The following is a 26,757-nucleotide window of genomic DNA, read 5'->3' on the forward strand; positions in this document are numbered from 1 at the left end:
CCTGAGGTGTCATCATCCCTTTAACCGCCCGCCTCCTCCTCCCCAGGGTGATAGTGCAGAAAAAGTAAAGAAAGAGAAGGGGCGGGGGTGGGTCGCGGTAAATCAGGGGAGCCAGCCCGGGGGGAAAGTTGCTGAGGCTGAGGCCAGGGGAAACCGACTTGCTCAGGAGGATTTCAAGTCGGGTCTCGCTGCAAGCTTCTTTAGAAGGCTTCGCCCGGCTGGTGTGCCCTGAGCAGGCTAATTGCTGGTTCAGCGTTCCTCCAAGAAGCTTATGTCTGCTTTCAAAGGTGAGGGCCCCGTCTCTGCTTGCTGGCGCAGGGGGGCGGGGGTGGAGGGTGAATTGTATCTTATTGTATCAGAGCACGAGCAGGATTGCTCACGCCCGGGACAGAAGGCTGAGTTCTCTGGGAAATAACCGTTCACTAGCCGCACATAAACATCAGCGCCCTCGAGCTGCAGAGGGAGCCAATCACTTTAAAAAACAAAACAAAAACAACCTTGCATTTTCCCTTTTGTTGTCTGGGGCCCAGGGGGAACCCTTGGAAGTGTTCTTACTACCCACGGCACCGGAAAGGAAGGAAACTTGAAGATGAGGTGTCCCTGGGAAAGAAGGCGAGTGGAACCTTTTAACGGAGAGCGAGAGGGGGATTAATTTACCTGTTTGTACCAAACTTAAGTTACAGGAGTATCTGGCTTTCCCCTCCAAGCACTCTAAACTTGCTAGATAGAATGACCTTATCTGCAGATACGCTTACCATCGACTCCTTGTATTTGGGGACATTCTAACACCTGTTTGCATCGCCTCCCTCACCTCTGCCCTGGGCTCTCGCTTACAGGGGGGGATGTCTGGCGGGGGCTTTTCACGTGGTCTATAGGCGCGGACTGTTTCACACCAGAGTGGGGGCCCCCACTGCATGGACTTGACTAGTTTTTCATTCTTATCGCGCTTCCCTTCCTATAAAGTTACGTATGTTTTAGCGAGATACTTAATACCCGTCTTCTCTTTCTATGGGGCCTTCTGGAAGTCGGGCAGTAAGGCAGACTTCTCGCCAAGCCCTGGCCAAGGCATCTGGACGGTAGAAAGAGGTGTGGGCTGAGCACTAGGGGATGGGGTAGGGCAGAGGGAGTGTCGGGATTGGGAGAGGAAAATGGCTCAGAAGTTGAATGTTATGTGGGGAGCGAAGCCTTTATCTTACTGGCCAGAGGGATTTGTTGGGGGGGCGGGGGGCGCGCAGCTGAGCCTCCCCTACTGAAGAAATTTACAGATGCTTACGTGAGTTTTGCACTTGAATTCTTTCCATGCAAGCATCTGCTCCCCGGGGTACTCATGAGAAGGGATGGGGCTCTCTTTGTCACTTACTCCAGACCCCACCTCTCCCTACTGCCTCCCTGGGTAATTTGGATGACTGTCCCGGAGGGCCTTTGCTCCGCGGTCTGAACTGAAGTGTTGGGGGAGCCTTGCCCACGCCAGCATGGAAAAGTGACTGCAGGTATCCGTCCCATGTGGCTTAGGGGCTGCATTTCCCTGGGGGGGTGGTGCGGGGAGGCAGGGGGAGGGCTCAGGAGAGCACAGCCGGGGGGCTCATGATGAGGGGTCTGCCCCGTGCACCTTTCTCCTTCCCTCTGCCTTTCTTTCCCTCTGTCTCGTCTGGTTCCGTCATTCACAGTTATCCTTAGCCTTGTGTTTTCCTCCTGTCGCAGCTGGAAACAAATACAGAATGTGGCCCGTGGCTTTTTGTGTCTGTTCTATAAAAAGAGCATTTGCCGGGGAGCACATGTGCTGGCTTCCTCAGGACTTAAGCTTTTGTGCGTTTTAAGGTCTTTGATCAAAGAAGCCACCTCATCTGAACCCAGATGGTGTCTTTCGGGGATGCCAGTTGTGGGCGGGAGGGGGTGCCTGTGCCCTGTGGCTGTTCGGCCTCCACCTGTGGCACATGGATGGTCCGTAGGTCCCCCAAGCTCGAGGTGCGTACCCCGCACGAGCAGACAGCAGAGGTCCGGCTGCAGGGAAAGATAACACCGAGCGTTTGCACCGTTCAGGCCCAGCCGTGGGCTTTGGGTCCTACACGTTCGGCCCCACTCAGCGTTTCGCACGTGAGCGCCATGAAGAAGCTTCCAGCTGCTTGTCACTTACACTCTGACGTGGATTTGGTGCTGTTTTGCGACCATGGCAAAAATCCTTGGGCTTCTCTGTGCTCGGGGGCGCGGATTGAGGGGACCGCCGGGAGGAAGCCAGTGTCAGGGACAGCCCTGAGGACCGTGTCCCCTGGAGCCCAGCCGCAGGGAAGGAGAACTAGGGAGGGCTTCCCTTAGCTCCGGGTACACGTGACCATCCACTGGTGTTGCTTTTTGTTCCCGATGGCTGCGTAGATCTGATTAATTTACGGAGCATCGATCCTGTGCCAGACTCCGGGGTTGCAAAGATGTGTTCATTTCTGAGATGCTGTTGTGTGTTTATCAGCCCGGCCGGAGCCTGTCCTCGTGAAATTTGCATTCTCCTGGGGAGGCGGGCAGTAAAGGCATAGCAGGTGAACGAATAAAACTAGAATACTCCCACTGATAAGAGCCAGAGGAGAAATAAAACAGGACGGGGCATTGGAGGGTTAGCGGGGAGGAAAGAGCTGCTTTAATTTTAGGCAGGGGGTCTTTTTCAAGAGGTGATGTTGAGGAGAGGCCTGAATGAAGAGAGGGGGTGTCCGAGGGTCCAGGAGGTGGGAACCTGCCCCCAGAGAAGGCATTGTGACCACAGTGAAGAGATCAAAGGAAGTTGGGGGGGGGGGGAGGACAGAGAGGAAGCTCTTTATGTTCTTAATGAGGATGCCAGTTGGGGGCTCTGTGAATGGGAGGGCCGGGATCTGACCTACTTTTTTAGAAAAACCCTGACCACCCCGTAGAGACTGGCCAGGGAGAGTGCTAGAGACTGGCCAGGGAGAGTGCGGCTTCGGGCAGGGGTTGAGATGGCTTAAGTACAGTGGACCTTGATGGATGCACAAAGGAGAGGCCTGGTTAAGGGGCGCCTGGGTGGCTCAGTCGGTTAAGCGGTTAAGCGTCTGACTTTGGCTCAGGTCACGATCTCGCGGTCCGTGAGTTCCAGCCGCGCGTCGGGCTCTGTGCTGACAGCTCAGAGCCTGGAGCCTGTTTCCGATTCTGTGTCTCCCTCTCTCTCTGACCCTCCCCGATTGATGCTCTGTCTCTCTGTCTCAAAAATAAATAAACATTTAAAAAAAAAAAAAAAGAGGCCTGGTTAAGGCAGGAAAAGATTGCAGAGGGAGACCTGTTCTGGATGGGGAAGGATCTCTACTGGGAAGGCCTCAGAGAGGAGGGGGCACCCTAGTTAAGGTTTTGACGCGTGAATAGGAGTTTTTGTGCAGACCGTGTGGGGAAAGGGATCTTCTTGGCAGAAGGAATACACGTGGAAAGGCAAGGAGGTCTACATGAAAAGGTGTGGATGTGGGGAAGGATGGGCAGAGGAGAAACATAATAATTAGGGTAGGACAGCGTCAGAAGGATTGATGTCTTTGGTGAGTGAGCCTTAACTTCATGACTTCAAAGTGCCACTGGTAGCACTGTTTATCCCGCACCTTCCCCCCCTTCTCTCTCTCTCTCTCTCTCTCTCTCTCTCTCTCTCTCTCTCAAGTATTTCAACTTGGAAGCGGGATTTACAAGATGCCGTCGAGTAGCGTTCAACGGGCATCGCTCCCGCCAGCGATCAGAAGAGAAGCCGCCCAGAAAACCCGGCAATTGCCAGAGATGCTCACAGGATGTGTTCCGGGACCCACGTCCCCTAAGCCGGTTGCTTTTTTGCTTGTCTGGATGGAGCCTTTCATTAGGGTAAAGCCTAAAGCCATGTAATTAGAAATTCCACCGCTTGGCTCTTCGGACCTACAACAGAACAGCTCCGTGGACGCTCTGCTCCAGCATTCTTAGAAGCTGAGCAGGGCCGGGCGCTGGTGCCCAAATGCCAAACCTGGTAATTAAGAGGTGGCTTGGCAGGCACACACCTGTTCTGGGTGTGCAATTAGTGCCTGCCGCCCTTGTTACTGGAGGTTGTACCTCTGCACCGACCCCTGGGGGGGGTTGTGGGGGGTGGGGGGGGTACGTATGTGTCGATTTCCCCCCTCCCCCCTCCCCCCTCCCTCTCTCCTCCTCCCACCCCCTTTCCTTTCTTCTTTACTCATCCGAAGCCATCTTTCTCTGTTTTTTTTTTTCTTTTCTGGATGCCACGTTTCTGATCGTTTAGTCCCAAGCCGCCCCTCTTGGGATTCCGCCAGGAGCAACCCCGGTTTTATCCAAAAACCAGAGTAAGAGGCTCTCGCGCCTTTTGGCGTCGCTGTCTTTTCTTACGGCCCCGAAAAGGGCCATTGCAAAGAAGGGGACCAGCTTGGAAGGCCAGAGGGGAATGGGAATGATGCTTGGGAGGAGAGCATTTGGTGGTGTGGGGTTTTTTTTTTTTTTTTTTTTTTTTGGTTTTTTGTTTTTTTTCCCCAGGAATTGCTCATCAGATACTTTTCCAGTCTGCATTCCTGGTTTATAGCCAGGCTAATTTAATTTCCAGCTGAGAGGCTACTCCCCATATGATGGTAATCTCAAATAGTTAATGAGCTAGAAGAAGAGGCAGCCTATTGAATTGATTCGCGGGGCTCAGCTCAGCGGTTTCGCAGCCCTCATTTATCAGCCTGTTTGTTTCTGGGTTTGGGAGGCTCGTTCAGCCTGGCACGGCCTCCTGGATCTCCCCGCTCCCAGAGGTGGATTGAGCTGTGCCTTCTGGCCTCTGGACATTCGGAACCAGCTCGCCTTTCCTTTTCACGCCTGGCTTCCTCAAAGGGAAGGAGAGCCGAGGAGATAACCTTGGGTCCGTGCGTCTGCCTAGGACACCTGTAAAGCACACCAAGAAAAATCCTGAGTCTCCTTTCCTTCACTCCAGCCAGGAGGGCGCCTATCACCGGCAGAGCCTTTTGGGCCCGCCGCTTTGAGCCACGCTGCCCTGTCACACGGGTCCTAGGATCTGGGGCAAGGGCTTTCCTCCTGCAGAACGCCGACCGACACCGCTGAAGAAATTAAAGGCTTGAGCGCACACCGGGAACAGTGACAGAGGAATTAGGGCCATGCTTGGGAGAAGCTAATCTGATTATTTTCGTTTGTGTGATCATTTGTTTCAGTAGGGTTGAGTTGAGAAATGAACTCGAATAAAAAGCATAAGAGCACGAGTGCAGGGAACCAGTAAGAGGTTTATTTAGCTCCTCGTTTCTAAGTTAATCTCTCTGCGAGCGTGTGCGCACACACACGTTTATTGAATGCAAGTAGGTTTATTTCATTATAACTTATGCCCCATGTAATTCCCCAAATTAACTTAAAACCAAGCCTTTTTATTTCTTATCATCAGAAAAGGAGAGAAGGTGGAAACCTTTTAGGAAGCGGATGGGTGATACCAGATGGGTCGGTGGGTCAGGTGGATGACTGCTGTGTTGGAGCCTTTTAATCCTGGGGGCCCTTAGAAGTGTCGAGAACTGGGACGGACAGTGGTATCCGGAGCTGAACATTCTGATGTCCGAGGCCAGGCTCTGCCGTTGCCCCGTGTTTGATTTGGGGCGGCCCCATTTAACCGCCCCCAGCCTCAGTCTGCCCATTTCAAAGATGGCGCACCCTGCCCATTTCAAAGATGGCCCCTGAGAAGGTTGGTGTTGGAGAGGCAACCAGATCCTGGAGACACATTCCTTTCTGGTGAGTAAAGTGCGGAGTCGGTCTCAGAATTGACCTCCTCATGGTCGACGACGAGAGACCCATCTTCTGACAAAAAGGAAGCTCGTGTATTCTTTACCAGAGGCAGTCGTTTTTCTTTGTTTCGTTCTTTTTTTAACATGTATTTATTTTTGAGAGAGAGAGAGAAAAAGAGACCAAGCACAAGCAAGGGGAGGGGCAGAGAGAGAGAGAGAGAGAGGGAGACCCAGAATCCAAAGCAGGCCCCAGGCTCTGAGCTGTCAGCACAGAGCCTGACACGGGGCTCAAACTTGTGACCCATGAGATCGTGACCTGGGCCGAAGTCGGACACTTAACCGACTGAGCCACCCAGGCGCCCCCAGTCATTTTTCTGTTGCCTGAACTTTGCGTATTACAGTGATCAGTGTCTTTGTGGCTTCCCAAGGCCATGCGTAGACCCATTATTAAGCCAGCCCATCATGGGGATCCCTGCTAAAATACGGAGGTGTGTCCCATTTGTAGGCAGAACCTTAGGGGGGCGGTGAGCAAAGCTCACGGGGCCTAGGTGTGATGCTGACGATATTACGTGGACAGAGAATGAGTGTCCCCTGGGCTCTGGCCGCTGACCTAATACACCAGCCATCCCAGTTGGACTTGCGACGGTAAAGCAGCAGACTGGTGGCTGGGACATTGCTGTTGGGGTCGGGGCGGGGCGGGGGGGTCATCACCATTGTGTTGGGATATTTCTGTTGCCTTCTGAATAAGAGCTGAGGGGTCTCCCACCCCGGGAAAGGGAGTCCTTCCTCCGACGGATACTATATTTGTCTCCTAAAGAGTCCAGATTCGTGGAGACCGATGGGTGGGGCCCCGGCTTTAGGGAGCGTCTTTCTACACTCAGATGATTCCGAGTCTCAACTTGTTACCCAGTAGTGGCACCTGCCTCCGAATGATAAATGAATCAATGCGCATTTAGCGAGCACAGGGGTGAGGGGTGGGGGGGGGGGGGTGGAAAGCAGGGGAACTGCCCTTTGGAGGGGTTGGAGCTACACTAATTTCCCAAACGTGCTAATGGGGCAGCAGAGGGCCACACGTCTCTTGTTCTCTCCTTTAGGTGGTGTTTGCTCAGGGGCTTAAGTGCCCTGTGTTCCCAGCCCCCGGGATTTGGAAGTGGACTCATTTGGAAAAGTAGCAGCTTAAAGGCCTTTATTTGGTTTTGTCCGTGAATGGAGAACACCACTGAGCCTCTCAGGGAGAGGCGGCCCACTCTCGGCACCCTGCCTCTGGCTCGCCTCCCAGAGAGACTGCCCGCCCACCCCATGCTGACCCACCTGCCCAGAATTGGCCTTTCCGGGCCAGAATTCTAGCCAAAATTTGGGGGTATAGTTATCTGCGTTCTCTCCGTTTCTGTTTTCATATATATACACACACACACATACATATGGACACAAAAACTTAAATCCTTGTTTGTTTAAAACACTTCTTGGGTGAGAACCTACATTTTGCTGCTGACTCCCCCCCCCCCCCCACCCCCATCACTCTGTGGGAAGCTACAACTTAATGCCCGTGAATTCAGAGCCCATTAGTGCCATGCGCCACCCCCCCCAACCTTGCTTTAAAAACTGCAGATGATCTGGGGGCGCCCGGGTAGCTCAGTCGGTTGAGCGTCCGACTGTGGCTCAGGTCATGATCTTGTGATTCCTGAGTTTGAGCCCTGTGTCGGGCTCTGTGCTGATGGCTCAGAGCCTGGAACCTGCTTTCGATTCTGTGTCTCCCTCTTCTCTCTCTCTCTCTCTCTGCCCCTCGCCCACTCATGCTTGTGTGCTCTCTCTCTCTCTCTCTCAAAAATAAATAAAAACATTTAAAAAAAAAAAACTGCAGGCGATCCTTGCTGCTACGTCTTTTCCCATCTCTGTCCTGTGTTGCTAGCTTTTCTCTTTTCCTTCCTACAAAATGGCTTTGAATTAGCTACTCTTTTTCATTCCCACTGCCCCTTATTCAGACGCACAGAATCTCATTTATCTTGCAACTCCCTTATTGAAAACATACTTACGGTGATTTCTTTTTATTTTACTTTTTTTGAGAAAGAGAGGAAAAAGTACAGCAGGGGAGGGCCAGAGAGAGAGGGGGGGGGGGAGAGAGAGAATCCCAAGGAGGGCTCTGCACTGTCAGCACACAGAGCCGGATGCAGGGCCCGAACTCCCGAACCGTGAGAGAGACCCTGACCTGAGCTGAAACCGAGAGTCGGATGCTTAACAGACTGAGCCACCCAGACGCCCTTTATTTCACTCACGATTAATGAGAGAACCAGACAGGTGTTACCTGTGGTTCTGAGAAGACGTCAAAAGAACATAAATTCACTTGGAGTAAAGAAACGTTGCTGTGACTTTAGAAAGAGGGTGGGAATCGGACTTTTTTCCCCAAGCGGTGGGAAGTGGAGAAGGAAATCCACAGAGCCTCCCCCAGAAAGCGTTTCTCCGCATGCCTGTGGTCAAGAGCTATATTGCATCGCTGTGTTGTTAATTTAGAATTCCTAGAGTTGCAGAATATTTCAAAGGCAGTAAAAGCCTAGAGTCAGCTAACTGGAAGGAAGACACCCCCCCCCCCCCGTTGGCAGTCTTTTTTTGTTCCTTCTAAATTTCTTCATGTTTTTTTTTTTTTAATGTTTATTTATTTTGGGGAGAAAGCGAGAGAGGAAGAGACCGAGAATCCCAAGCAGGATCCCAGCTCTCAGTGCAGAGCCCAACGCGGGGCTCGAACTCATGAACCATGAGATCACAACCTGAGCTGAAATCGGGAGTCAGATGCGTAACTGACTGAGCCACCCAGGCGCCGCTCTTGACGTCTCCTTGTATCAGTCTCCAGTAGGACTCCCGGAGCCCAGATCTGTTCAATATGTGTTGCTGGGAAGCACCATGGGCCACACTCCAAATACATCTCTGTGCCACTCCCCTGCTCCATCTGATGTGGCTTCTCACCGCCTTAGATCAAATCCAGCTTCGGTCTAGCATTTGTCCATTTACCCACTTACCTACTTCATTCATCAAACAGCCAGCCCACTGGGGCTCCTGGGTGGCTCAGCCTGTTGAGCATCCAACTTCGGCTCAGGTCATGATCTCACGGTTCACAAGTTCGAGCCCCGAGTGGGGCTCTGTGCCAGAGCTTGCTTTGGATTCTGTGTCTCCTTTTCTCTCTCTCTCTCTCTCTCTGTCCCTCCCCACTCATACTCTGTCTCCCAAAAATAAATGAGCATTTTTAAAAAATTAAAAGAAAACAGCCCACTTATTGTTGCCACAGTGAAAATAAGGCACAGTCCATTTCTTTGGGCGTCGGGATAGGAGATCATCACTATTTTTCTTCTTCTTTTTTTTTAATGTTTATTTATTCTTGAGAGAGAAAGAGAAAGTACAAGCTAGGGAGATGCAGTGAGAGAGAGACAGACAGAATCCAAAGCAGGCTCCAGGCTCTGAGCTGTCAGCACGGAGCCCGACCAGGGCTCCAACTCGTGAACCAGGAGATGATCTGAGCTGAAGTTCAGACGCTTAACCAACTGAGCCACCCAGGCGCCTCTGAGATCATCACCGTTTTCCAACCTGGCCCCAAACAGTAACTTCTCATTCCAGGTTGTGCCCTCTTCTCTTTGGATATCTGCAAATGGCTTCAGTCATTTAGCCTCAAGCATTGCTGGCTCATTTACATTCGTTCATTCATTTACTTGTTCATCAAGCACATTATTTGCACATCAAGCACATCCATTTTTTTTGCTGTTCTGTGTGTCTTTTGAAGATAAAGGTCCTTGGGGCACCTGGGTGGCTCAGTGGGTTAAGTATCTGGCTTTGACTCAGGTCATGGTTTCAGAGTTCATGGGTTCGAGCCCCATGTTGGGCTTTGCGCTGACAGCACGGACCCTACGTGGGATTTCCATTCTCTTATTCTCTCCCCTTCTCTCCGCCCCTGCTCCACTTTCTCTCTCTCTCAAAATAAGTAAATAAACTTAAAAAAAAAATCCTTAACATTCACAATCCAAACAGATACAAACAAAACATGGAGGGCAGTAAGATTGTACCAAACGTTTTGTTCTTAGAAATAGTCATTAAGCTTAAAAATAGTTACAGGGTTAGTGTTCCGCTCAGACTGATGGAGGGTAAAAGGCTAATCTGACTTGTAACTCTTAGCAGCCTCTCTCACTCACCATTTAGTTATTTGATCTCTTTGGTGCTTAAAGTTTTGTTCCCTTGGGGGACTTGCGGTGTCGGTGGGGAGAAAACGCTGTGTCTGAAAGCACAGAACTGCTGGAAATGTTAATAAGACTCACCAGGCAGGCAGGCTCATCCACCAAAAACTTCTCATTGAATGTAAAAAAATCACCATGGGACACACACTCCCTGGAGCGTAGCATCAGCCTCCCAACACGTTCCATCCCTCCTGTCCTTCCTTGGACATGAAATCCACAGTCAAGTTGGACTCTGCAATCTGTTCCAAATTTATTGCTTTTCTATATTAAAAAAAAAAATGGCGGACCATGACAAAGAATGGATGGGAATTGGGGAAGTTGGGCTTTTCTTCTGCTGAAAACGGACTCTGGTGAACTTCCATACTTTTGAAGCTGAGAATTCCAAAACGGTTCGGGGGTGGGGAGTTGGGGGACTTTGGTGAGTGTCTCTGGGGTTTCCATCGGCAATGTGGTGCCACTCATTTTCTTGAGACCCCTGTGTGTCAGTTTCAAGGACTTGGTCAAGCCCAACTGATGACGGTAAGGAGTGTGAGATAACAACCAGCAATTTTTTCTTTCGTCAGCAGTTTCCTCTGAAGTTTATCCTCTCCCTTGGATATTCTCGATGGGTAGAAAGTACTTCTTTTCTTCTCTAAAACGTTCTTGAGCTATTTAAAGCCTGCGATAAGGGATGTTTATTTGTAGTCATTTCCTTTTACTTTAGCTTGACTTTAAACTTACATCTCGGGATTTTTATTGGCCTAATTTACTTTATACGGTTTTCAGTTGATAACCATAAAACGGGGTCCTGTTTGTTGAGTCGAGGGGAAGGATGGAGCCCTTATCTTGGACTTCAGTCTAGAGTTGACTGGGATTTCTCTGGTCCCGAACTCCTACTGGCCGCACAGCCGGGAGGCAGGAAGGTAACTGATGATATCAAGTCTTCACTAGGTGGGTCTGGTTTCAGCCAGTTGGGCTATTTCTTTCCTTCAGCCTCAGATGGACCCCCCCAACTGTGGCTGGTTTGATCCTTGTAAACATTCTCTGCCATGTTTAAAAAAAAAAAAAAAGGAAAGAATCTTCCCAAGTAGGTTGTGTTTCTATTCTATTAAAGGCTGCCTCATTTTCCATTCTTCTGTGGCTTGGATCACCACACTCATTCATTGAAGTCAACCCAAGAATGGGCACTCAATATTCCTTTGTCTCTGATGTCCTACCAGGGGACTAGGAAAGAAGGTCCAATCATGAGCTCTTTCATAGCACAAGTGGAGAATTAAGGGAAGCTGAGACTTCTTCAGATACTTGGTTTTTCATGAGCCTTTGAATTTGAGAACCAGTTGAGTGTTTTCTTTTTCCTTAGCAGTATTTCCGCAGAAATACCCCTAGGATACAGCCACATGCCAGAGGAGATAATAAAGAGATACGAGTGGGGTTCATTCCACCTTACCTTTGGGTAGGGTCTTGCTGCTTTAAGAGCTTTTATTCACTTGCAAATGACATCCAATTTTATTATTATTATTATTATTATTATTATTATTATTATTTTCTTGTAAACTAGGCAGGACAAATCTTTCCCTTTTACAGATGAGGAAAGGCAACTCCGAGATGTTAGGCACTTTGCCGGAGGCCACACAGCCTGACCCTGAACCCTGCTTTTCTTTCCACCCCACCAGGCACCAGGCTATTTAATAAGCGGGTGCATAGATTCAGGGCCCATTGAACATTGGCCTCTGTCTGAATTCCACCCCAAGGTGTTGGCCTATACCGGTGCCCCTGAGATGTAGTTAATGCATGTCAAAGAAACAGATCTCTCCATCCGGGTTTGACTTCACCCCTGCCAGCTTGGGTCAGACCACTGCTGGCTGAACAGGAGATGGAGGAGGGGTGCGGTGGGGAGAGATGGAGATGATCAGCGTCATTTTTCAGATTCTGAGAGCCCAAGAACATCCTTTTAGACCAACCCATTAACTTGCATATAGAGGGAAACGGAGCCCAAAGCTTTGAGTGCCTTCCTGTCCAAAGCGGGAGCCAGAACGCACAGCCTCGTGAGCTCTGTAGCCTCTGCTTTTTTTTTTTTTTTTTAACAGTGTTAGAAAGCCCCCTCCCCCTGCCCCCCTGCCTTGTGTGTTCCCTCCCCCAGCTTCCCCCGTAAGGGGTAGTGCTTGCCCTTCGCTCTGTGTCCACAGCTAGTGCTGAGTGTTTTCTGCAGCTCTTGGGCGGGGGCCTGTTTACAAACATTTGCACCGAGTTACCAAGGGCACAGGGAAGGCAGGTTGTCTCGGGATGAGGCAGGGAGCGATTTACAGGAGCCTGTGACACACACGAGGCGGGCCCTGTGCTGCCAGGCAAGCTCCCCCCCAACCCCCCTTCCCCCTCCCTCCACAGTGCTGAGGCTTCCCTGCCCCAGGAGCCTGTGCCAGACCCCCAAGCCAGCGCTGATCAGAGACCACCGCCTGGCCCCTGGCCCCGTCTCGGCCCAGGAAGCCTTGCAAAGCAGGAGCAGGACCGCGTCACCTCGGGCTTTGCTCACTTGGGGTCAGGTGCCCCCCTCCCCTCCTCCACGCTTGGTCCTCTGCCCTGTCCCTCTCCTCCCCACCAGCAGGGCTGGATTAACTTTCTTAAAAAGTCCGCTTCCCTGAAAACTCTTTTTCTTTCTAATGATCAAAAAAAAAAAAAAAAAAAAAAAAGTGCGTGCGTATGCGTGTGTGTGTGTGTGTGTGTGTGTGTGTGTGTGTGTGTGTGTTTGTTTCCGGGAAATGGGACACATTACTCTGGTTGCACAGGATTGGTCCCGGCACACAGTCAGGTCCAATAAACGCAGGAGCAGTGCCCCAGAGAGCTCATCACAAAAGCCTATTAGCTTCTAATTGAAACCCTCTCTCCCTCCCCCCCACCACTTACCCCCCCCCACCCCTTCCAGGAACAGGAACTCAGGCCTTTGTGAAGCAGCGTCTATAACAGAGGATTCTGCCAAAGAGAAAGGCATCTTGAGTTGACCCAAAGGAGCGAGATGCTCTTTTGCGCCCCACCCCCTTATGGCATTCAGGGGCTTTTCATTTTCTGAGCAGTATTGAAATTCTAGGACAATGGAGGCCAAATCCTTGCAGTGGGGGTTGGGGGCTGGGGGTGGAGAAAGGAGAGGGGAGGGTTGCAGGAGGAGGAGGCCTGGGGGAGTCCAGCCTTTTGTTACTTTTCTTCTTTTCTACCCATTACCTTAAAAAAAAATTATAAAAATAAAAGGAAGGGGGAAAAGGCCCCAGTAAACTTTGTAATGAGTCATGACATCACTTCCGGCAGCCCTAGCGATCCAGCCTGGGGACCCAGGAGACCCCGAGAACAGCAGACTATTTACAGTTTCATTTTAAATTATTTTTAAAACCCTCCCAAAGGAGTTCTTTGATATGCAAACATCTCCCCCAAATGGAGATAATTATTTATGGAGATGTGGCTCTTTGAACGGGTGGGCTTTGAGGCTCCCTAGGAAAGGAAGAAGGTTCCAGATAAGGAGGGGCCAGAGCTGATACGCATCTCCCGCCCACCCTTCCTCCGGCCTCCCTTGGGGTTTGTGGGGGGGGGGGCGGTTAGAAAGCAGCTTTAAAGAAGAAACTTACCCAGAGTTAAGACCCACTGTTGGGAGTTAAGGCCTCTCCAGCGTTGTCCACAGTCAGGGTTTCTAGAAGTTTCTTTCTTCCCTGTCCACGGGTTCCTGGGCTTTCTGTAGGAGAGGAAAGGGGAGGCTGATAGGCTGTAGCTTCTGTGTGTTTGACCCTGGAGGTGCACTATAACTTACAAGGTGACGAGATGGAAAGACACGGGGGGCGGGGGTAGTTTTTTTAGGGGGTGCCGGATAATTAGGGTTGGTAAGAGAGGCCCCCAGAGAAGGTACGAGATTAGCCCACACTTGTTACCAAAGTCCAGCGACCAGGACCATAATGACCCAGGGACCTCCTCTTTCCCTTCCCTCTGGAAATGCTTTAATGTGGCCTAAGGTACCAAGTGCCCAAGAAACCTGGGGGAGACACCCCCCTCCCCACAACCTGCCAGCGACTTGTCTTCCAGCTTTGAGCTTGCCGCCCCACCCCCCTCCTGTCCTGTCAAGTTGGCCTCTCCGCAGTGGGGATACTGAGGCATTTAGCTAGCACTGAGCCTGAAGTAAAGCCCCCAGCCGGCTCTGGCTCCTTCCCTCCCTCCCCTGGGGAGTAGAGGGGCTTGGACAGCCCCAACTCTGCAAGATGAGGGGACAGAGCAGTCCCATTCCTAGTGATCTAGGTGTCCTTCCATAAAATAAAGACTTTGTGTGTGTGGGGGGGGGGGGGTTGCATATATTTTCAAGGCAGAAAGCTTGACATGTTTCTCAGACCTTGTCTCGTATGTCTTAAGAATCTCGGTTTTTCTTTTTATCCTGGGTGGTTGGGGCAAGGGGGTGGTGGTGGAGGGGCCAGAGTGGACCGGGCCACGCAGCTGGGCTCCCCGCGTCCCAGGAAGAGCCCTCAGCTCAGAGGGAGAGTGAGTGTAGACAGACTGGACTGTGGCGAGAAGGCGAGAAGTCCCCATAGGGTGGTGGCCTAGGCTTAGGGGTGGGAGGGCGTGAGACCCCATGAATTCCCCAAGGAGGAAACCACAGCTCACAGAAAAGAAGCTGAAGCCCGATGAGATCCTCCGGGTCCTTTGGGGTTCGTGTTGCGGCTTCAAGTAAATTTCATCTTTTGAGACCAGTTTCGGGTTCGTGGCAAAATTGAGGGGAAGGTGCCGAGATTTCCCTTAGACGCTACCCGCCCCCCCCCCCACACACACACATGGGACCATCCCCCACCATCCACATCCGTCCACCCGAGAGGGACATTTGTTACAACTGATGAACCTGCCTGCACACGTCATAGTCTCCCGAGTTCCAGTTTTCGGTAGGGTTCATTCTCGGTGCGTACATCCCATGGGCTTGGGCAGTTTCCCCTGCCCTAAAAATCCCCTGTGCCCCTCACCGTCTGTTCGTGTCGCCTCTCCCCCTAATCTCTGCAGATCCCCCTGTCTTTGCGCGGAGCTGCTGGTATGTGTGGGTTTATCAGGTGACATTCTACTTGTCTCACCTTTTTTTTTTTTTAACGTTTATTTTATTTATTTTTGACAGAGAGAGACCGGGCGTGAGCTGGGGGGAGGGGCAGAGAGAGGGGGAGACACAGAATCCGAAGCAGGCTCCAGTCTCTGAGCTGTCGGCACAGAGCCCCATGCGGGGCTCGAACTCACGGACCGGACCGTGAGATCGTGACCTGAGCCGAAGTCGGACGCTTAACCGATTGCGCCACCCAGGAACCCCGACTTGCCTTTTGAAGGGGACATCCTTAGGTCCTAGACAGATTTGGGACTGTGCAGGTATGAGGAAGGAGGTGGTTTGGTTTATTTTATTTTATTTTATTTTATTTTATTTTATTTTATTTTATTTTATTTTAGGCGTGGGGGGCATAACCTTTCTAGAAACCTCGATTCTTCTGTTTCGTGAAAATTGTTCTGTTCTTGCTTTTGTGTTCCGAATTCTCAGAGGCTGGGCTCCGGCTTCTTCAAGGAAAAGCTAAAGTAAATGTAGCAGAACAGGTTCTTGGCTTGTGCCCCAGGAGGGTCACCCTTTGTCGGAATATCCCGAGCCTGGCAGCCTCCTGGTCTTACTAACTTCACAGATCGGGAGCTGAGGCCCAACGTGTCAGGGATGCGGCCAGGGGGTCATGCCAGTTAGGAGCGGAACTAGAACCAGAAGAGAGGCCTTCCTGGAGACGAGTTGGTTTTTTTGTCTTTTAAGTCAACGGTTATACCTGTGAGGTCAAAATACCTAAGTCCCGATTGAGCATTTTCTGATGCATAGAGCTGGACACCAAGGGTGATGAGTTACTATACGTAAGTTTAAAAGACATTTTTATTTTTAGTTTTTTTAATGTTTATTTATTTTTGAGAGAGAGAGAGAGAGAGAGACAGAATCTGAAGCAGGGTCCAGGCTTTGACCTGAGCCCAAGTCGGCCGCTTAACCCCTGGAAGAAATGTTGAAAAAGAAAAAAAAATCTTTGGAGTTCGGACAACGTGGGGGTATTTCTGCAACCGAGGGAGGCCCTCGTCATCCCGGCAGGGGGAGGAGAAAGGGGCAGGCCGAATGTTCCCTGGTCTCTTCCCCCGTCTCTTAGGTCTGAGTGGGAGACTGGCCCTCCCCGACCGACTGTGGTTCACAGCTTTGTCTCCCCGCCCTGGAGGGCATTCGCTTCCCTCTGCTTTGCATAAATGTCTCCGGCATCTGCCAGGCTGTGCGGAGAAGGTTACACCCATTTGAATAATCGTCCTTTTTATTGTTGTGTAATTTGCCAGTTCAAACAGTAAGTTTTGTTGCTGGACCACGGGAGCAGGGGCGTCACCCGAGGAGAGAGAAAGAGACGCAGGGCAGGAAAATTAGGGCCACATTGGCTGCTGGAGAACATCACTGTTGTCAGGCTTTTTAGAACTCTGGTTCATTCGAGTTTCCTACGCCTTTGGGCCTGAAGGTTTGTTTTTAATTGTCTGCTTTTAGAGGAACATATTAGAGCCAGTCCGCCTGGGGCCTCCGGTATCCTGCTCTGTGGCCCAGCTCTTGGGGGGGGGGGGGTCACTGATATTCCCAGAAGATCACTGTGCTGGTCATTGCTGGGTTTTGATGGCAGTGACACGGCTGCCTTGGCATCTCAGGGTTCGTTGAAGAAGTGGGGTCCTTTCTGCTCTCTGACCTGGGGGATCTGCCTGGTCAGGATCCCTTAGGCTTGTGCTAAGGGCATTTCTTGTGCGTGTGAGCGTGTCTTCCTTGGACTTGCAGCAAAGACACCGTCCAGCCCTGTGGGCTTCACAAGTGCCCGATGGTGACACGTGCCGCGTATGGAAGAGGGGGCTGGGGCGGGCACCGGAGGGGGAGATCTGTTCCCACAATCGCTAATATTTCCTGTCTCAGCTGACCGCCGGAGATTGTGGGCCTAAAACGTCTATTGTTTTGAAATCTGACTCCTGGGGCGCCTGGGTGGCTCAGTCGGTTGAGCGCCGACTTTGGCTCAGGTCACGATCTCACGGCCCGTGAGTTCGAGCCCCACATCGGGCCCCTGTGCTGACAGCCCGGAGCCTGTTTCAATTCTGTGTCTCCCTCTCTCTGACTCTCCCCCATTCATGCTCCGTCTCTCTCTGTCTCAAAAATAAATAAAAAAAAAACGTTAAAAAAAAAAAATAAAGAAATCTGACTCCTATTTGAACAGTTAGGATCACAGCCATCTGATTCTAGCACTGAAATACCTATTATTAAGATCCTAATTTTGGGGGGGGGGAGGGGAGGCAGGTATCTATTTAAAGAGAGGGGACGTGTGTGTGGCCCTGTGTGCTCCTCATCAGATTAAGAAGAAACAGGAGGTTGGGAAGGGGAAGGAGCCTTGGAGGGGTGACTGGGCCCCCACCGCCCACCTGTAGGTCGGTGACCTGTGTCCAAGGGAGCCACCCTCTCTCCTTCGGCGTGTTTCTTCATTGGTGAACTGGGGATCGCAGGACCCCCCCTCCCCCCAGAGGCGTGTCGTGAGGATTAAATCAGATAATGCACGGGAGAGTTTCTCCGCAGGCTCACAAGCACTATATAATTATTAGCTGTGATGATCAGTTTGAGAAACTGGCTTGCATAACGAGCTGCTCAATTAAGCTGCAAACCTCCCCCCTGGCCTGAGGCCGGCTTGTCCTGCTGGGGCCACTGGGAGGGGCACTCAGGGCCCACGCGCGGGGGAGGGGCTTGCCCTTGGCCATGTCGTCGTCTCCCCATTTCTTCTTGGTACCACTTGTGCCCAGAGAGGTTTTGGGTACCTGGACGGGAAGCCCGGCCGGGGAAGGGAGGGGGGAAGGAGGGAGCCCCAGGAAGAGAATGGAAAAGGCTTCGTTCCAGGACCTGGGGATGGGGGTGGGGGGGAGGGGACTTGCCTGGAAGCTGCCGGAAGGTTCGGTGCCAGGGATTTTCCCACACAGTCCTCAAGCCGTGTTCCCCACCCAGTGAACCCACGGGGCTGTGCTGGGAGCTGGTGGCTCTGTCTTGAGCACAGGGCCCGCCATGGAGGACCGCCCCCCCCTCCCCCCCGGGAGCCTGTGGAAGGGACTCAGGAGGCATGTGCGGAGATGAGGGAGAACCCACTTGTGTATCTCTGCCATCAGCCACGAAGCAAGGGGGAAGCAGCCCACAGGCTCCAGTGGGCAGGGGCTGAACAGTCTGTCACAGCACGAGTCCGCTGGCTGTCATTTGCAGGATCAAAGAAAGTCCTGGGGGCCCCTTGTGTGCTCTTTGCCACATGTGTGCAGACTGCAGACCATTCTGGGGAGAGAGGGATCCCTTGGAGCTGGTGGCAGCCAGAATGGCTTGGGTGACCCACAGGCGGTCAAGCTCAGGAAATCTGTCCGCCGTTCAAGGAATCTTTCTTTGTGGCCAAGGAGGTTTTGCCTTTGGACTTGGGGATAGTGAGGCTCTCCCGGTGTCTAGCTCTGTTCTGTGGTGTCTTACTCCCGTGGCCCAGTGAGCCATTTCGGTTGCTGCCAGACCCTTGCGGTGGGGTGGGAGGAGGTGCCTGGGTGGCTCAGTCGGTTAAGCGGCTGACTTCAGCTCAGGTCGTGATCTCACGGTTCACGGGTTCAAGCCCCACATCGGGCTCTATGCTGACAGCACAAAGCCTGTTTCAGATCCTCTGTCCCTCCCCCGCCCCGTCCCTCGAGGCTCCCCCTCTCAAAAATACGAAGAGCTGTGGTGGTTGGCTTTCTTTCCGTCGTGATGGTGGCACTTTTACTCTGGATGTTAAACTCTTAAAGAATGTCCAGATGTCCGGTTGCCAGTGACTTAATACCAGGGGCAGAGAGAGAGGGGGACAGAGGATCCGAAGCAGGCTCCAGGCTCTCTACTGATGGCAAGGAGCTCGATGCGGGGCTCGAACTCCCCAACCACGAGATCGTGACCTGAGCCAAAGTTGGTCGCTCAACCGACCGAGCCACCCAGGCGCCCCTAGACTCCACCTGCTTTTGAGTGAAATGCAGAACAGACTGAGAGCCAGGACTCTTTTTTCCTCCATCCCATTAGCCCCGTGACACTGCCACGTTCACCTAAGTGGTTAATGGGCAAAGTGGGTCAATCCAGCCTTAGCGCAAGCCAGGGATGGCTCCAGGGCTGTGAAGCGGCCTTCCTTGGGGACGACCTCCTTCCCCCGAACTTGTTTTTGAAGAAGGAGCTCTCCCAGCCTGTGGCCCTTTCTGGCTCGTGCGATAGAACTTTCTGTCGTTTCCATAAATGTGCTTATTAGTGCTTATTACTGTGCTCTCAGTAGATGAGGGCTGGCTTGAGCTGGAGGTTTAGGATGTCCTACTGGGAGGTAAATATTTGGTCGGAAATGATGTGGGAATTGCCTTCTTTACAATTCCCGGGCCCACATAGAAATCTCTATCCCATAGCTAATGGAAGATTGTGCATCCGGGACCAAAACTGAGTCTCCAGTTAGTTAACACATCTCCTTTCCTTTTGATGTGCACACATGTGCTCAATTTTGTCCCGCCATGTGCTGTAAACTGCGGGCTGAACACAGAAATACTGGAAATAATCCTCTCGTAGGAACAGTAGTTAGTATGTATTAATTACATATGTTAAGCGTGTTCAGAGCATGTTAGGATCATTAATGGTCTTACTCCTCTTCCAACTTCCATGAAGTAGGTACTGTCACCTTCATTCTTACAGAGGAGTAAGAGAAGCCCAGAGAAGGTAAGACAGTTACTCAAGGTGGCACAGCATACACGCTGAAAGCTGGGATTTGAACCCAGGCCATCTGATGTCTGAGCCCACGTCCCTTAACTGTTTAAACTGCTCTGGCTTTACTAACCTCCTACACACACGCTGAATGAAGTACCACTGTTCCCACGTCACGTGGTGGAATGCTCCAGGCCAGGGAGCATGTAAGTCACAACCTTCCATCATCGGTTACTGTTATTTGCAAAGCTAACTGCCACCACAAAACAGCTTTTTTTCTTTTTTAATGTTTATTTTTGAGAGAGAGAGAGAGAGACAGACAGCGTGAGGGGGAGAGTTGCAAAGAGAGAGGGGGAAAGAAGAATCCGAAACAGGCTCCAGGCTCCGAGACATCAGCACAGAGCCCGACGCGGGGCTCGGACCCACGAACCGTGAGATCGTGACCTGAGCCAAAGCCGGATGTTCAGCCCACGGAGCCCCCCCCCCCCGCCGGTGCCCCCAAAGCAGCTTTTTGGTGCCAATATCATGGCCTGCATCTCTTATAGGTTGTTAACAGTTTTGTCGGCATACTTTTATTTAAATTAAGGCTGTGATAGAGATCTTACGAGCCCCCCCCCCCTTTTTTTTAATGGAATCTAAAGTATTTTTTGGAAGCTTCTGGAGCTGGGTCTTGGGAATTTCCTCTTGGCAAGTTTGCGTCCGTTTATATACTTCCATCCGATTTCACCTGGGTTTTAGGTTGCCGCGTGCTCTTTGCCGTGAAGGCGTTTTTGTCCGTGGTTGCCGCGTTGGAGCAGGTGTGGCCTGGATGGGCCAGGGGGACCTCTTCCTCCTGGTTCCCGCCGCACCCGTGCCCAGGCTTGGTGAGCACACGAAGACAGGCTGGTGGGGACTCCCGGACGGCACCGTCTCTGGGGGCTCCAGGTGCTGTGGTCAGGAAGGGTACATACCCAGAGGCCAGGGGCCTTTGTGTTGTGACCCCTGATGTTTGGGGCGGTCCGGAAAGCTGGGTAGCCTGCACCGTGAGTCAGGGGTGGTGCCCACGACAGGATCGGGAGAAACTCCCCTCTCTTCCTTCCTCTTTTTGTCTCGGAGGAAGGTGCTGTCATACTTCACGGAGATAGCATCTGGCCCCCCTGGGGATGTTAAGGTGCCTTCCGGGGACGACCCGCCGTTGGCACTCTCTCGCGGTTCCGCAGCCGTTCCCGGTAACAGAGGGGAAGCCGGGATCGAAAGTGTCGTCTCGGAGACGCGCGGCCAAAGAGGCGTCCCCTCCTGAGCCGACTTTGCTCTGCTTGCTTTTCCCCAGGGACCTGATGCCGAGGACCCTGGACGGGCAGATCACCATGGAGAAGACGCCCAGCTACTTCGTGACCCGCGAGGCGCCCGCGCGCATCTCGGCCATGTCCAAGGACACCAAGCTCATCGTGGTGGTGCGCGACCCGGTGACCCGGGCCATCTCGGACTACACGCAGACGCTGTCCAAGCGGCCCGACATCCCCACCTTCGAGAGCCTGACGTTCAAGAACCGCACGACGGGCCTCATCGACACGTCGTGGAGCGCCATCCAGATCGGCATCTACGCCAAGCACCTGGAGCACTGGCTGCGCCACTTCCCCATCGGCCAGATGCTCTTCGTGAGCGGGGAGCGGCTCATCAGCGACCCGGCCGGCGAGCTGGGCCGCGTGCAGGACTTCCTGGGCCTCAAGAGGATCATCACCGACAAGCACTTCTACTTCAACAAGACCAAGGGCTTCCCCTGCCTCAAGAAGGCCGAGGGCAGCAGCAAGCCCCACTGCCTGGGCAAGACCAAGGGCAGGACCCACCCGGAGATCGACCGCGAGGTGGTCCGCCTGCTGCGCGAGTTCTACCGGCCGTTCAACTTGAAGTTCTACCAGATGACCGGCCAGGACTTCGGCTGGGACTGACGGGACCCCCCCCCCCCGCCCCCCGCAACCGCCCCGGCGTGATGTGACTTTCCCACTTGGCTTCTATGTTGAGAGAGATTATATGTATGTAAAATGTACAGAAATCTATTTTATAATAATTTATTTTTAATTCGTAAGCAATTAATTCACTAAGCTGCCTAGCCACGCTCTTCAGAGGGTTTAGCTTCGCAATCCGTTCACATTCCAAAGCGTCTCATCGGTTCTTTTCCTCACAGTTGATGGTGCTTCCGTGTGTCCCCCCCCCTCCCCCCCCACCCCCATTCTATTTAAAAAGAAGAAAAGCACAACTTGAGATTTTTGTCGTTACGGGTACGCAGCCTCTGATCGCTGGCTGAATTCGCTCGCCGTCTCCTTGTGTCTTGGGTCTCCTAGTGCGGCTCCCATTTCTGTCCCTGCCTGCACACCTCGCAGGAACGCGACACCCCCCCCCCCCCCCCCCCGCCCCAGAGGGTCACGTCTCCTGTGGCAGCTTCCTCGCCCCTGTGTTGACATTTCTGAGGACGTGGACGCCAAACCACAGCGCTGAGGCTTTTCCCCCAAGTCTGCTCAGCTCGTGGGGGACATCCCTGCCTTTGCGGGGACGCCCGCCTCCTTTCTGGGGAGTCCTTCGTGCCAGGGTCCAAACGTTTACTTGGGCGTGGGGTTTTGAAAGATGGCCCTGTGTCCTCTTCTGCCCCAGTCCCTGGTTCATTAAGCAGCTCGAAGCGTATGCAGACGGTAGTTCCTCCTTCCCAGGCCCCGTGTGTGTGTGTGTGTGTGTGTGTGTGTGTGTGTGATATGCTGGGATGCTGCTTTAGAAATAAAGAGGACCTCTGATTTGCACGCATACGCCATGCCCCGTTCTCCAGGCCAGACAATTCTGCTTTGACACACCAAAGAAATCCCCTAGGCTAACAGAATCTCCTGGCACACACCGCACGGGTCCAAAGGGGTCAAGTGCATCCCACCCCATCAGAGTCCGCCAAGGTGCTGCTAGGTGCAGAGCCAGCCCCAGTTGGGCACATCCCAGTAGACTGGGAGTAGACAACCTCCGAGGGGAGAAAAGACAACCCCCCCGCCAGAAAGGCGGCCAGCAGAAGTGAGCCCTGGCCCCCTCGCTTGATGTCTGGAACTCTCCTCCTCGGAATCCCTGGCTCATCCCAGATTGACAACACAGTCTGCAGCCGACGGCCAGACTGCAAGAACGAAGAGTGGCTCTTGTAAAGACAGGCTGGGAAAGCTGGCCCCGTGTTGCCTGGAGACACTCACGCCTGCCAGTTGTGAAGATGTCCCCTTGTTTGAGCTAGGTCCCGGCAGAAGGTTTCCAGCGTTGTTGCTGCTGATGGCCGAATGCTCCCCCCCAGTACCTCTCTGCCGAGCGAGCAGTGGGAGATCATTTTTGAGGACTTAGCCTGTGGCAGTCGGGTAACCCTATAGCAATGTCACGTAACGAACATACTCCCCGTGTCCTGTTTTCCGAACCGCAACTGCTTCTGCCATCAGAGGGTTTTGATTCGAGTTCTGCTTTCGCCGGGACACATGCGGGAAGGTAACGCGTCTCGTCAGAATGGTCGGGGCGTGATGGTCACGAAGTCGCTTTCGTGTGTCGTTGCGGGATAACTTGCCCGACAGAGTACGAAAGCTTGTATGAAAGGAGAGAGATGGTCCCTCTTTAGCAATCGGTCAGGAGGTCACTGGTCATTAGGTGATGTCTGGTTTGTGTCTGCCCACAAGTTTCAGCCCGGGTGCACCCAGCTCGCCCTTAGCAGCAAAGCGATCGTGGGTCGGGTGAGGTCTGTGTAGGACGATGGGCCGGGGGGCTCCGTGCGATCCTCAGATGTTCTGTTCGTTTCAAAGCTCTGTTACTGCCTCTCCCAGGTAGCTTAGCACCTGCATTTCGGGGAACACCCTAACCCTGGCGTGGGTCTTTCTCCCTTCTTGCTGCTTAGGCATCAAGACATCTGCAGAAGGGTGCCGATTGGTCCAGAAGGGTGCTGATGGGTCGGTCGTGTGGTTTTCCAGTCCGAAAGCTCACTAGAAATAAAACCACGGATGCTGCTTTTCAGTAACAGAGTATCCTTTCAAGTAAAAGCCAGTATCCACCCCCTCCGCCTCACCCCTGCCCTGGCCGCACTCTGGCCAAATGCGAGCCCCGACAGGGCTCGTGATGCAGAGTTTCAGAAAGGTTCGGAGGAGGGCTCGCGACAAAGCAGTCCGCCTTCGGGTCCCCGCCGTCTCTCCGGGCTGGACAATTTGGATGAAGTTGTTTATTCCCTGCCTTAAAACAGAAACAGGAAGTTTTCAGATAGAAGGAGGGGAGGGTCATTGAGTCATGAGCCCTGAAGCGAGTCAAGATTCTATTCTGGGTCAAATCCTTGAATCCAAACAGATGGCGCTAGTTAGCAATGACGGACTAGAGCACGTTTTTCTAGAGCAGACAAATAAACTTCTGCGCATCTCTTCATAGAGGTCTGATGGCTCGTAATTCCTGACGGATCCAGACGCGACATCTGCCCCCAGGTTACACCTCATCGTGTGATAGTTATTGTAGAGCCCGAACCCCCATGCCTTCCTCCTGTAGGAGTTAAGCAACACAAACACATAAAATTCAGCCTTGAGTTTCTTCCTGTTCTAGCAATCTCCAAGGCCACCGACTCAAGTTTTTTTAGCTGTTAGAAGACAAACACCCATTTCATGTTTTGGCCTTTTGTCTCAGCACGTTTTGGGTTTCTTCCAGTTGAAAGCTCTGCTGTTCAGTGGGGTACTTGGCCCCTCTCGGTTTTGTCTTCTTATTAAAAGCAAAAAAGATAAAGAAAAATAAAATGGGAGGTTTTTTACTGTCCCAGAAATCTGTGCTCGCTTGGAGGTGTTTGTATCGTAGTCTGGTAACTTGGTAGGTCGTACCTGGAAAGGTATTTAGGTATATTGGCTGCCTAAGAAATACTTATTTGGATGATGGAGGAAGAGAAATTATCTTTTTCATAGAATTCTCTTTGGAAGTTATTTCGAGTGACAGTTTAGACTTTTGGAGAAACAGTTTCAGATCTGCCAGGATATTTATTTACGTAAGAAAGGAAAACGGAAGACTCCGATAAACTAGAGATATTTACGCGTGGGTCTCAAACGCAGACACAGATGTCCGTGTCATTTTTTTTTTTGTTATTCTTGAGAAGGATGGTCCCTTAAACTTAAAGGTGTGGTTAGATTTTTTTTTTTTTTTCGCTTTTGTAACCTTAATTTATGACGGAGTTCATTCAGCCCAGGAATCTGAAATACTGTGCAAATTCTGGCGGCGTGTCTTCTATAACCTGGATGTTAGCATAACCAATATGTACAAAAAACAAAAAAAACAAAAAAAAATAAATCAAGTATTTTGTCCTATGTATAACACAGATTAATTTTACACAGAGAAAAGAGGTTTCTAGGAAAATGAAAATCTGGTAATTCATACTATTTCTTTGTATGGACGAATAAAATATATTTTACCAACTTGTGGGTACTTTTATGTCTTACGGCGTGTTGCGGTGGGACGCGGGCTGTGCTGGTTCGTTGAATAACCAATCAGATGCGCGTGGTCGTGGGTGCACATGCGCGCGTGCACACACACACACACACACAGGCTTTCTGAGGGTAGGTTGATTGGCAGACTTCAAAATCCAATTAATCTACAAATATGTGAGGCAGGTTCTTTGTAAATGACTCTCAAGGCTACGAGATCAGCGGGGAGACCCCAGCCCCCCCCGGAGGAGCGTACGTGGCCCTCCACGCACACCAAGGCCGCTGTGTGCTGCTGTTTCTGAGTGCATCATGCTCCAGCCAGGGTGGCAACCTGGAAGCCACCATGTGGGGGGACCTGTGTCACGCTGCAGGTACGGTGAAGTAGAGCTTTGGTGGCTGGGTGATCTGGATAAAGGTAGCATTCCCTTCCCATGTGCACGGAGTATCCTCACTGCGGTTCTCTATCTTTGGCCTGTAGCAGGAGACTTCCTGTTTCTTTCGACAGGACACACCCTCTGGACGCTGATTATTTACTATTTTTTTATTTAAAAAAAAATTTTTTAAGTGTGTTTTGAGAGAGACAGACGGCATGAGCAGGGGAGGGGGGGGGAGCGAGAGAATCCCAAGTAGGCGCACTCTCAGCACAGAGCCCGACACGGGACTCGAACTCACGACACCGTGAGATTGTGACCTGAGCCGAAACCGAGGGTCGGATGCTTAACCAACTGAGCCACCCGGCCGCCCTGATGATTTACTACTTTAAACATTTGATTCATTCTTGTATCTTACTTAGTTTTATTTTCAATTTTCAATTGAGATTTAGGTTGCTGCCCCTCTGGTTGGGTTTTAGAGCAGGTGACACCAAGTAAGGCTCAACCCCGAGAGTTGATAACCCCGAGGCTTGATAAGGCTCAACCCCGAGAGTTCTGCCTTCTTCGTTTTTTGGAAACCACTCTGTTGAGGTCTGATGGGCCTACAAAAAGGGAACATACGTAATACAGGCAACCCAATGAGTTTCGTGGTAAGTATTCACCCAGGAGGCCATCACCACTATCAATGGCATAAATCTATCCATCCCCTCCAAAAGATCCTTCCTTCCGGCCAGCTTTATTTTTTGCGTGTGATCAGAACATTTCACATCAGGTGTACCCTCTTGGCCAATGTTTAAATATTCTGTATGGTGTCGTGAACTCCGGGCACTGTGGGGTCCGGTCATTCCTGGGACGCCCGTCATTTTGTACAACTGAAACTTACTTCACCTCATTTCAAAAGGGAATAGGTTACAGTCTTGGGTGCAAAGGCCATTATCTCTTGCCAGGGAGAGGACGTACTCAGAAAGACATAAATACGATGAAAACAAATCAATGCTAGTCATTTCTGGCTAGATCTAACTCCAGCCTCGCTTGCCGTGGGCTCGCCCGCTGTTCCTGGCAACGGTGACTCCTGGTGAAGGCTAGAAGTTGACAACTTTGCATCTTGCCCTGAAGGGTGGAGAATTCAAGAGGGTATGACTTGGTGCTATCTGGTGTTGAGCTCGTGAATCCCTGAAACCCGAGCATCCCCTAAATCGTCTCTGGGTTTTCTCACATTAAAAAAAAAAAATTAATTAATGTTTATTTGTTTTAGAGGGAGAGAGAGAGTGCAAGCAGGGAGGTGCAGAGAGAGAGGGAGACCCAGAA

The 26,757-nt window shown here is 51.8% G+C and overlaps 1 protein-coding gene across 1 annotated transcript in view; it reads left to right on the plus strand.

Annotated features, from left to right (window-relative positions):
* LOC122206597 (heparan sulfate glucosamine 3-O-sulfotransferase 3B1) overlaps positions 1-21,590 on the plus strand; it is a 36,372-nt gene extending 14,782 nt beyond the window's left edge. Inside the window, exon 2 of the mRNA XM_042915936.1 lies at positions 20,962-21,590. Coding sequence (XP_042771870.1) covers positions 20,962-21,580 — 619 coding nt within the window. The 3' untranslated portion in view covers positions 21,581-21,590. The remainder of the gene's footprint in view (positions 1-20,961) is intronic.
* The last annotated feature ends 5,167 nt before the right edge of the window (positions 21,591-26,757 follow it).

Source organism: Panthera leo, chromosome E1 (assembly GCF_018350215.1).
Source record: "Panthera leo isolate Ple1 chromosome E1, P.leo_Ple1_pat1.1, whole genome shotgun sequence".
Classification (NCBI taxonomy): Eukaryota; Metazoa; Chordata; class Mammalia; order Carnivora; family Felidae; genus Panthera; species Panthera leo.